Source organism: Macrobrachium rosenbergii, chromosome 8 (assembly GCF_040412425.1).
Source record: "Macrobrachium rosenbergii isolate ZJJX-2024 chromosome 8, ASM4041242v1, whole genome shotgun sequence".
Taxonomy (NCBI): domain Eukaryota; kingdom Metazoa; phylum Arthropoda; class Malacostraca; order Decapoda; family Palaemonidae; genus Macrobrachium; species Macrobrachium rosenbergii.
Window position 1 is genome coordinate 55,575,122 of NC_089748.1, and position 10,976 is coordinate 55,586,097.

The 10,976-nt window shown below is 34.2% G+C and overlaps 1 protein-coding gene across 1 annotated transcript in view; it reads right to left on the reverse strand.

The window, feature by feature from the left end:
- The window catches only part of Ndae1 (Na[+]-driven anion exchanger 1), a 63,333-nt gene that overhangs the window by 20,254 nt on the left and 32,103 nt on the right, over positions 1-10,976 (reverse strand). Inside the window, 9 exon segments of the mRNA XM_067107847.1 lie at positions 690-833; positions 967-1,116; positions 2,159-2,324; positions 2,526-2,966; positions 3,462-3,637; positions 5,579-5,764; positions 6,243-6,367; positions 7,753-7,875; positions 9,953-10,177. Of these exon segments, the coding sequence (XP_066963948.1) occupies positions 690-833; positions 967-1,116; positions 2,159-2,324; positions 2,526-2,966; positions 3,462-3,637; positions 5,579-5,764; positions 6,243-6,367; positions 7,753-7,875; positions 9,953-10,177 (1,736 nt within the window).

Consider the following 10,976-nt stretch of genomic DNA (forward strand, 5'->3'; position numbering starts at 1 on the left):
TGATGTCTGGATAAATGGGACAGGCACCACAGTAATGTCTGGATAAAATGGACAGTCACCACAATAATATCTGTATAAAAGGGACAGTCATCACAGTAATACCTGGATATAAGGGGCAGACAGTACAGTAATATCTGGGTAAATGGGACAGTCAACACAGTAATACCTGGAGAAATGGAACAGTCACCACAAGAAATGTCTGAATAAAAGGGACAGTCAGCGTAGTAACACCTGGGTAAGAGGGACAGTCAGCACAGTAATACCTAGATGAATTTGAATGGTCTATTATAGATTTTGTCGATATAGGTTTTTAATGTTGATTTTATCGAGGTAATAAACAATTATATTAATAATTATCATAACATGATAAAAATTCACATAAATTTTGATAAAAAATTGATGTTATAGGAGATTTATTATTGCAGGTTAATCATATGTCTTGACAGATCCTGGAAGAAAACCTGGAGCACTCATGCGAAAAGTGACCATTAACCCATACAGCACCTAAAGGAAAACCTGACAGAATTGGTAAAAACAAAAATTTCATTCAATTTGTCTTTCTTCATTTTGTATAACCTGATGGGTCTTCATATAATGTAATTAAGACTAGTAAATATTTTAAGCATTTCAAAATAGCCAGATTAGTGAAACGAGTAATGAACAACTGTATGTTACTGTAATATTCTTACCTTTGTTGGGAAGAAGGTTGCAGTCTTGAAGTCCTTCAAATAGAAAGACACCAAGAAAGTTCCAAAGAAGAGAATGAGGGACAGCAGATACACATCAGGATAATAGTGGTCACATCGATCACCAACAAGGGTTCCATTATAGATCTGAAAACACAGTGAAAATCTGTAGATACTCGGCTACTTAAACCGGAGGATATTAAATGCATACATTTGTGCTTGGTGTATCATTTCTGACAGCAATTTTATATTTGCAAAATCTAATACAAAATAAACTCACATCATGGCACTCATGCCAGTCAACAACAGTCCAGTTGACATCGTCAGGCCATATTTCTGGCTCTCCTGGTATGCACTTGCAATTTCTGGGTAGGTCGACCCTTGTTTCCATAGGGTATTTTGAACCAATCTTGACCACTTTCTCAACAGCCTTGCAATGAAAAACAATGAATGGTTAAAAAATTATGACAGTTACTTTGATTATTTTGCTATTCCATCAAATGATACCTTTTAATTGTCTGTAAAAGAATACATAACTGATATAAAACTAAATACATTAATGTCTACTTCTTACATACTTAGAGCATATTTGTGGTTATTTGAGAAGACTACTGTACAATGTAATATTACAGTTAAGTGTTGCATTGGGAAAAATAGATTGTTGAATTTTTCCAATTCAGAGATAAACATAAATGTGGCATACTGCCAAACAGATAAGACTACTGGTACAGTATACAGCTAGTATTATATATGATACTTTCTTTTGTAACCTACCAATTAATAAAAGGTCTACATCACATTTTAATTAAATTTCCACAGCATTTACTGTCAACCTGAATACTGTACAGAAATGCTGGGCAGACAATTTGAGCTTCAAATCTCAGAAAAAAATATTAAATGCAACTATATCTTAGTACAAAAACATGGTTGTATGGTTTGTATCTGACATAAACAATCTGGGCTCCTTGGAAGATGATATATAATTGCATGAAGACACTTAGGCATGTACCTTTCAACAATAAACCTCAACACAAATGCATATACATACATACATACATACATACATGTTTTGAGATGGTAAGTTCCTTGAAATGGAAGTAAATTGTAGAGAGAAAGGTTAATGAGTGAACAGGTCTCAGAAAGTGAGGTGAATAGAGAGATGCTTTCTTAAGAGAATAGAGTCCTGGATCAATGAAATGAGTATTTTGAGGATTTGCTGAATGTGGAAGATTGAAGCAGAGATGAATGATCCATGAGTGGAAGAAGTTAAGATAACCTGAAGATAGCTTGTAGCCTGTAAGGGATGGTGCCATAGTGCACCTCGCATGGTACACGTGATCCACCTTCCTGGTTAAATTTAATCCTTGTAACCTTACTTTTAATCTTATCTAGGTAAAAACACTTTCAAAACAACGCATCTCTCCACAACCACCAAATGACATTAATCTAGAAACATTAGCCTTATTCCTTACCTTATATATGAAAATAAATGCAATTAAAGTAGCAAAGTTTTCTTCAGTGAAACGGGTAATGTAACACACAAGGGCTGATGCATCCACTGCAACAAGAATTATGAGAATGGTTCCGCACCACAAACCAATCCACAGTCGGAATGATAGATAGTCCCATTCCATAGATCTGAAAAGACAATTATCTTGATCTAGTGAACTTTATATAACTCGGTACTGCCACGGTAGTGTACTCACGCAATGTGTACTGAATTTCATGAACACTTTAAATTCATAACAGGCATTGAAATGATATTTTATTCTAGCAATATGCATTTAATTATTCATGAACACTTTCTCAACCACTTTATATCAACTAGCTATCACTTACTTGCAGAATTCGTAGAGTATACTTTCAAAGACTAACACAGGCCCAGTTGACCCTAAGATTGTCAATGGCTGACCAGAGAAGAAGCCGTAAACCACGCCACAAATTAAACCAGAAACAAGGGACTCCATGGCAGCAATACGATTTTCAGTAGCTTCACCAAGAAGACCACCAAACGTGATGATAGGAGTCAGACAAGCAAAGTAGAGGAAAAAGAATGAGGCAACAGACTGGACTGAAATACCATCAACGAAATCACTGAGGTACCACGGCTTCTTTCTTTTTAAATCATTTACAAAGCCTCCAAAGAGTCTTCCTGTTCGAGTGAGGCCAGCTTCTTCTCTGATCCTTCGTTCTTCCTCCTCTTCATCAATAACAACAGGAGGTTGATCCTTCTTGGCTTTTCGGGGCTGCTGGGATGGGATGGCAGCTGGTGGTTCAATCCTGTATAATAAAGTTGCATTTTAATCTACACATGTAATAAACAACAAACTCACAACTATATTTTCAAAGAATAAGAGGGTTGAAAGTAGTCTTCTAGTCCTACTTTTCTTGTTAACTGCTGCTGCTGCTCCTTTCTCATTGCAATCTTTAATCTTCCAAACACACTCTTGCCAAGAACCTTAGCATTCTGTAAATTATCATAATGTAAGGATGAAATCCTTCTTTGCTCTATATTTTTTTTTACAGAGGTGAATAATATCCAAACTACTATTACTCTGTCCCTTTTCCAAAATATATTTGTCAAAACACGTCACTGTTTTCAAATAACTGCAAAAAGCTGTCATAATACTAATATTTAATCTACAAATAAAAACTAAATTTGGACTGAGAAATACATGAGATAGGAAATGGTTTGTCTTTGGTTAGTGCTTGTCTCCCTTTTGTGGCTAAGTAAAGATAATGTTATTAACTCAGTTTTTATTAATGTTAATTTACCTGATAGCTGGATCCCACTCTCCAGGTGGTAGGACCGTTACAGCATCCAAAAACTCATCTATACCAGCCAAGAGATGACTTCTATTCTTCGCTTTATAAGCAACATCATGGAAAACTTCATCACTTAAGAGAGTTGCCATAGCTCGTCCAATTTCATGATACCTAGGAAGACCACCCTAGAAGCACAAAAAACAAAAAAAAACTGTGATGTGCATTAATACAGTAATGTGGTGTACATTTAATTGGTTTGTCCACCGGAAAAGCCTCATTTTCAGTCAAAAACTATTTAGATTATGATTTTTGTTTACTGTAATGGCATTTATACATATTATACAGTACTAATGACTACTTCCTTAATTTATACATAAAATGCCTACTTTATTCATGTTTAGATCAAATCTGAGCAACATTTACATGTATTTTCACAATTTTTCTATCACAATATCAAAGATGAGATAAAGCACTGTATTTTGCTTTTGCATGTGAATTATATTCAAGTGTATCAGAAGAAAATAACTCCAAAAGATAAATTAAATTATTAAGTCTAACTTTTGTAAAGAACATATTTATGAATATTCTTAGTTTTAATAACATTCAACAAATTTAGTCAATGGTTCCATAATTTTCATTGATAAAAAAGCCAATCTGTATGTAGGTACTAAACTCAATAAATGATACTCTTACCTCTGGGAGACTATATGAATAAATATACTTATGTTTAATATCAAACTCAATTTTCTTCTTTCAGCTAATCAAGAATGCACAGACTATAATCACCAAATCATCGACTGAAGATAACTCTTGCTGTGAAGGCAAGGTTTAGAAGCCATATTTCATCTTAACACTTATACAGAGTACTTTACTCCTTGTAGTACTTAAAATGTATTGCAGCTCTGCAATTAGTCCAATATGGTTCTGATAGATGTTTATAACAAAGAACATATGACTGACTTTGTTTGTGTTGAAATTTTTCACCTGCAATGCAAGTTTGTAAATCTAGTAGCATTATCTTTGGACAAATCTCAAAATGGATATTCACCAGCAAATCAATTTACACAAAATATTAGAAGTAATTAACATACATCTCTCATATCAAGTTTTAGATGGAAGGTGAAGAAAAAATGCAATGTTCATGCCAAGAGTACCATGAGTGCAATGCTTGATTAACATGAGTGCACTACTTGAATACCATGAGTACACTGCTCAATTTAATCTTAAATTGTGATGTCATCTTGTTTTGATTGCAAACATCCCTACAAAGCTCAGATTTGGGTAGCCATTAAAACTGAGCATTGTAAGAAAAGGTTATCAAATTGTGATACATCAAAAACACCCCCTCCCCATACCTTCTTTTGTAGCTAATATATCTCAAAATGACCCATAAAATATGTAAAATTTCTAAGGTCTTTATGGTTAATAATTAAAAACTTATCTGAATTATTTTATTTTAGTTTCACTGAAATTGGCTGAAGTGTACAAGCATAATGAAATGAGCAATTACAGTACAGTATTTCAAAACTTTTCATAACTAATAAAGATAAATTACAGTAAAGAATTTCAAAACTTTTCATAATTACTACAGTACTGATTTAATTGAATTTTACTGTTATACTGACTGATTCCTACTACTGAGCTGTTGGGTATTTTGCAACAAATTTTTTTACAGCAACACTTACTGTTATACTGCTACCAGCAGTGAGAGTAAAATGTTTCTAATACAGTACAGTATAACCAAGGAGCTGTATAGTAAATACTTCTGAGAAGTGTATATAGTCTGCTGCATACCTACTCCACTGTTAGACAGTGAGATCAGAACTTTTAACAGTTTACCCAGATTCCTAATGTATCTCCCAAGGACATATTTCCAAAAGAAATATGACAAGTCAGGCAATCTCTTACAAGGGTTAATATGGTTTCTTGACATCTAATGGGAATACAAATCACTACTCTGGTGTGCTTTACAGATCTGCTTTGCCCACTTTGGAGCAAGATAATTGTCCTATGACTCAAGACGACTGGATTTAGACTTCATTTCTATCCATGAAGCTGACTAACTAACAGCTACCATATAGTCAGTGGATTATGAAATTAAGTGCAACAAACATCTGTTTACTTACAGTGGGCCCCATGATGATATACAAGAACCTTGTGGGAACTGGAACCTCAGTTAGATTTCCAAGGTTTGCAGCCTGAGTTAGACGGACAAAAACTGTGGCCGGTTTCTCCAAGAAAGGTACTTCTCCAACCAAAATGTTTGAAGCTTCAGCACCAGGTGGAATTTTTCTCATAAAGTGAGTGTTTCCCTGCAAACAGAGTACAGCATTTTAAAGGCTAAAATACATTCGATGGATACCTAGATACAAATTAACACTGTAATAAAAATCAAAGTTGGGATTTTATAATTAACTGCTACAATTATTTTTATATAGGTAATCCCTCCAAACATCACCAGTAGTAATGTATGGCAAAAATGTTAGTGTAATTTTTTAGAATTTGTTACACTGAACATATGTTTTATGAATTACAAATCATATAGTACTACAAGGACACTGAGTGACTAGATTATTTCTATGAATTGTGGAATTTTTAAGTTTTATATATCCTGTAGTTTGCAAAAAACATTAAAGTATACAAGTACTGTACTGTACTTTGGAAATAATAATATTTCAAAAATGTGTTATGTTATTCAAATTTTACTAATACCTTTGCCATACCTTACTTTTGTAATATAGCACTACTGTACTTCCATAACTACAACTTCATAATGATTGAACATTTTACCTTGTGTTCATTTCCATTCCCTTCCAAGTTATTTCCACTCTGATTTCGGGTAATGGATCCAGTGGATGGAGACTGTTCCATAGCACCCTCAGGGTGAGAGATGACACTGGCGCTGTTATTGCCGCCTGAAAAGGATAAGGCTTTGAAGAAGCCTGAGCCCAAGCCTGGGTAATCATAGCCAGACAAGGGGAGAGAAAAAACAAAGAAACAAAAATTAACAAATAAAATCAACAGCACCAAAAGGACAGACAGCTTAAATAAAGATAATTTATTTTGTTACCGTGTTAAAATCTACACAAATGGGATATTTTATGAAAGGTGAAAGTAGATAAAACATATGTTTAAAATGCCACTGTGCAACATCCCTGTCAAAAAATTGTTGAGGGATGTAATGTTAGCAAACAATCAAGATTCCAACTTAAGGGAAAAGGCCCATTTATATATGGCTTTCACAAAGTGGTAAAAAAAGAGAGCTAGTACTAAAGTAAAAGTTGCCAGGTTACATAGCATACCAGGACAAGATGTGATAACTTCAAAACACTTTAAAAGCTTGCAAAATAACAATTATAGAAATTCTTATCTCTAAAGACAGTACTGTCTGCATGCAAACTACAAAATATTAAGATTTCAAGTATAACATCTTTATCACTTGAAACACTTCGAAAGCTACACGTATGTAAAGCAACTCTAATACCATACATATCCTACAGTATACTTAAAAGTATCAACATGATATTGAACAATACTCAAATTGATTACCAAACAAATATATATACAAACAATATATAAATATATATAGAGCAGATATTTAAGGTACATATGATAAAATTACCATGAGATTAGTCTACACAATGTTAATGCACAAAATACACATGGTGTGCCTGAGGAGAATGATGATAGAAGCCAATGTCATGCAGTGCACACAGGGTAAAAGCAGTTTATTTCTAGCCCTTTTGAGATATTAGTTTCACGCATATTTTCCATTTTCTGGTTCAGAGAAAACAGAAAGTTTTCAGCATATTTCTGCCAAAAGTTAAAATGAGAAGCACATCTTTATGTACTTTTCATAAAATTATTGGGGAGATTCAGTGCTGTGAATATTCCTGGTCCTAAACATTGCAAATAAAGAAAAAAAGCTTTAGTGCAATGCAGTAATTCATGCAGCATTATCAATTAGGCAACTACAACTTTGGGAACATTATTATTAACAGTTTTTTCAATAGATTTTCATTGCATTCATGAATAGACTAATAGTCACTCTTAAACATCCAAATCATATCATATTTGGTCAATATAAACTTTGAAATAAAAATAACACCATTTACGCAATTTATTAAAACAGGCCAGGAAACTTGTTTCTGAAAGCTTAAGGTGAAAATATTCTTAACTATGACCAGCTTTCATCAACTGTGGATCGATTTTTATTTCAATCCTAGAAAAATATCTAATACTGATGACTGAATCATCATAGATCTCCCGGATAATTTCAGAAAAGGGGTTGGGTTGTTACCCTCGGTAGTTCCACCACCACCAACACCGCCAGCCCCCGGCACGTTCAAGAAGCGTCCAAATTTGGGTGGTTCACCAAGAGTTGTGGGCGTGGGGGTGGGCGTAGAAGCCCCGCCCTCCTCCACTGTCAGGGAAAATGGATGGTCAGAAGAAAAGAAAATGGAAAATTGATAGTTAAACAGAACAGAAAAAAGGGAAGTAAATCATCAGAACAGATTTTCATAAGACAGCAATGTACAGGTGTTTGATGCATGAATAAAATGATGTCTGAAAACTGGATGTTATGATCTTAATCTCAATGTTCATCAGAAAGGTGGCTGCGAATGTGGAAGCACTGAGTAAAACACAGAAGCAACAGCTATATCTAACACTTGGAGCACTTACTAAATAAACCAGGTCAGAATTTCATATCTTTATCATGAAAAGAGAATCAGATTTTTTGCTCCAATGGTACCCTAAAAACTATATCCAAAAGTCCCTATTTTAGCTTTAAATTATTACTATTACATTGTCTCATCCACTATACTCTACAGAATCAAGCTAATGTGACCATTCATATCAGATGATAGTACTGTATAAATATTGTACTTACAGATGTTACTGTATTTTCTATAGTTAGCACAAAAGAAATAGGTACAGAAGTGAACTGTGGAGACTGACACAGAGACAATAACCTAAAAAAAGTCACTCAAATACAGTGCTGAAACCCTGTGAAGGTCAGACATGAAGGGGGACAGCATAAACAGTATTGTATACATTCAACAAGAAATACTCAACTGGTAACAATATGTAAAAACAAATGTTCATGAGAGAAGATGAGGATTCCATCTTGTTATATTTAAGTGTAATGCAACATTATAAATGTGATGAGGGAGAGTGTGGTCCATCATACAAGTCCTGGTGTATGTAGCTGAAAGAGTGCATTATAAATAAATGAAATAAAGTCTATTACCAAAAACAAACTAATAAAATGTGCTAGCATTACTTTTGTGTGTGTGTGTGTGTGTGTGTGTGTGTGTGTGTGTGTGTGTGTATGTGTAAATGTACAGTATGTTGGTTGCTTTGTCATCCACAAAACACAGAAACAGGCATAGCACAATATTTCAAGTGTCTGAAACTACAAGGTAAAACTGTTGGCTCATATTTGTTATAACTATTATTAACAGTTTTTAAATTTTTCAGGGAATCTTAAAAACAATGTTACTTGTTCACAAATTAGCTTAAAAGTTAGGGAAGCAATACTTCAGAATATTTGAAAAATAAAAACCATGTTCACAAAAGAATAATCTACATCAAATAAAATCAAAATTTGCATATGATACTGCAATTAAAAATATATTGTGCATATGAATTACTGAATGCAACACAACACTTCAGAGCACATCAAAAGTGGACAAAACTTTGCAATATTACAAGAGAAAAGACTTGTGAGCATGTCAACACTGAAGGACAAAATAGCCACAATAACAGCAATCAATGCAACACTGATAAAGTGGATGAATTTAAGATAAAGAATAAGAAAATTCAGGGCAGACAATAATTACAGAAAAAGGGGAAACATGGTGTTCAAAGTGACTAGAGTGAAAATTCAAGGAACTACAAAGTAAATAGAGTATGAAACTAGCAATACCAAAGTCTACCACAATCTGGAGAGAGAGAGAGAGAGAGAGAGAGAGAGAGAGAGAGAGAGAGAGAGAGAGAGAGAGAGAGAGAGAGAGAGAGAGAGAGAGAGAGAGCTACCACCTGGAGAAAGAGTTCAAACCCTACAAAAAGACGAAAATAGGAGAGGGAAGGAAGCACGACCACTCTTGATTACTCACAGTTCAATATATTTTCAGAATTTTTTGCATATGGTATATACTTCTTTATTTTCCCTATTAGCACAATATACATTTACTCCATATGTGAAATAGGAAATACAACTGGAAAAATTACTATAAAACAAACTTTAAATACCTATCATGTCCTAACTACACAACCCTGATTAGTTAATTTCTAGAAGTAATTTGGTATGGTACAGTACTTACTAAGATCAACGTTCCTAAGGGGTAAATGCAAAATCTGGACTAATCCGCGTGTAAATTTTAATTTTATATTCAGAAGACTTTTACTCAAGAAGCCAAAATATCCTAGAGCTAGTTATTACTGTCCAACAAAATATTTTTGAATTCTACCAATGCTTCACTCTTCTAAGAACTTGCCTATACCAGCTGAATGCCTTCTCCAAACAAGTCTTCCTGAACTATCAGTGGTTAGACTTGGCACTTCAAGATGAGTGCCATAATTTGGTCCAACTGAAGGATGAAGGAGATGTGCTGGTGAGGGTGTACTATGCGAACGACCTCGTGCAACCTCAGGTGCTGAGGCATGGGGGACAGGCCCAGTGTAGGATCGCTTAATTCCACTTGATAATAGGTCCATAAAGCCTTGCATGCACAAGAATATAAATAAATTTTACACTATTTACAAACCTGCATAATTTTACATCCAAAAGTGCATTTTTGATAAAACTGTATTGTGTCCTTTTTAAAATGATTTTTCCTAAGTGTTGGATTTTCAGTTGATAATGTTTGCGTATATACTTCCTATACAGCAACTGCTGGGCTCTTACAGTAAAAATTTCCTTTTGAGCTACTGGAAGGTGAAGATTTTTTATTTCCTATTTCCAAGAACAGTATTCTAGAACAGCAAGCAAAATGCATGCATTTGACCAATAAAATTAAACTCAACCTTTTCATTGTTAAATGTGATTTTTCCCTATGTAATAACTCACCATTTCTAAAGAAATTTACAAAGCTAAATTTCATCTTATAACCGTCATGGATAACTTAGATATTGGTTGTAACATGCTAACACAATATCCTAAACATTGGGTTCAAATCTCTCTAATAAAACTGACGTTGGTATGGTTTACTAGATTCCGCAAAACTTTTCTTCAAACGCTATACAGGGTCTGTTCAAATGCCTAATATTCATATACCTGTATAATTTTCACATCTATCGCTTCACAGTCTTTGGTTACACACATAGGCCTATAAGCAAGTGAGAGGTGTTCAACCTAACATCATATCAAGTAAAATGTGCATGTAGAATTAAATGCTCAACCAAACTTGAAATACAATTACAAAATCATTCCACTGGAAGAGTTTGAATCTTTGTCTTGCCAGGTTTGAAGAACATGAAAGGGCAGTTGTGCTAGGTGATTTAAATGCAATGGTAGGTGAC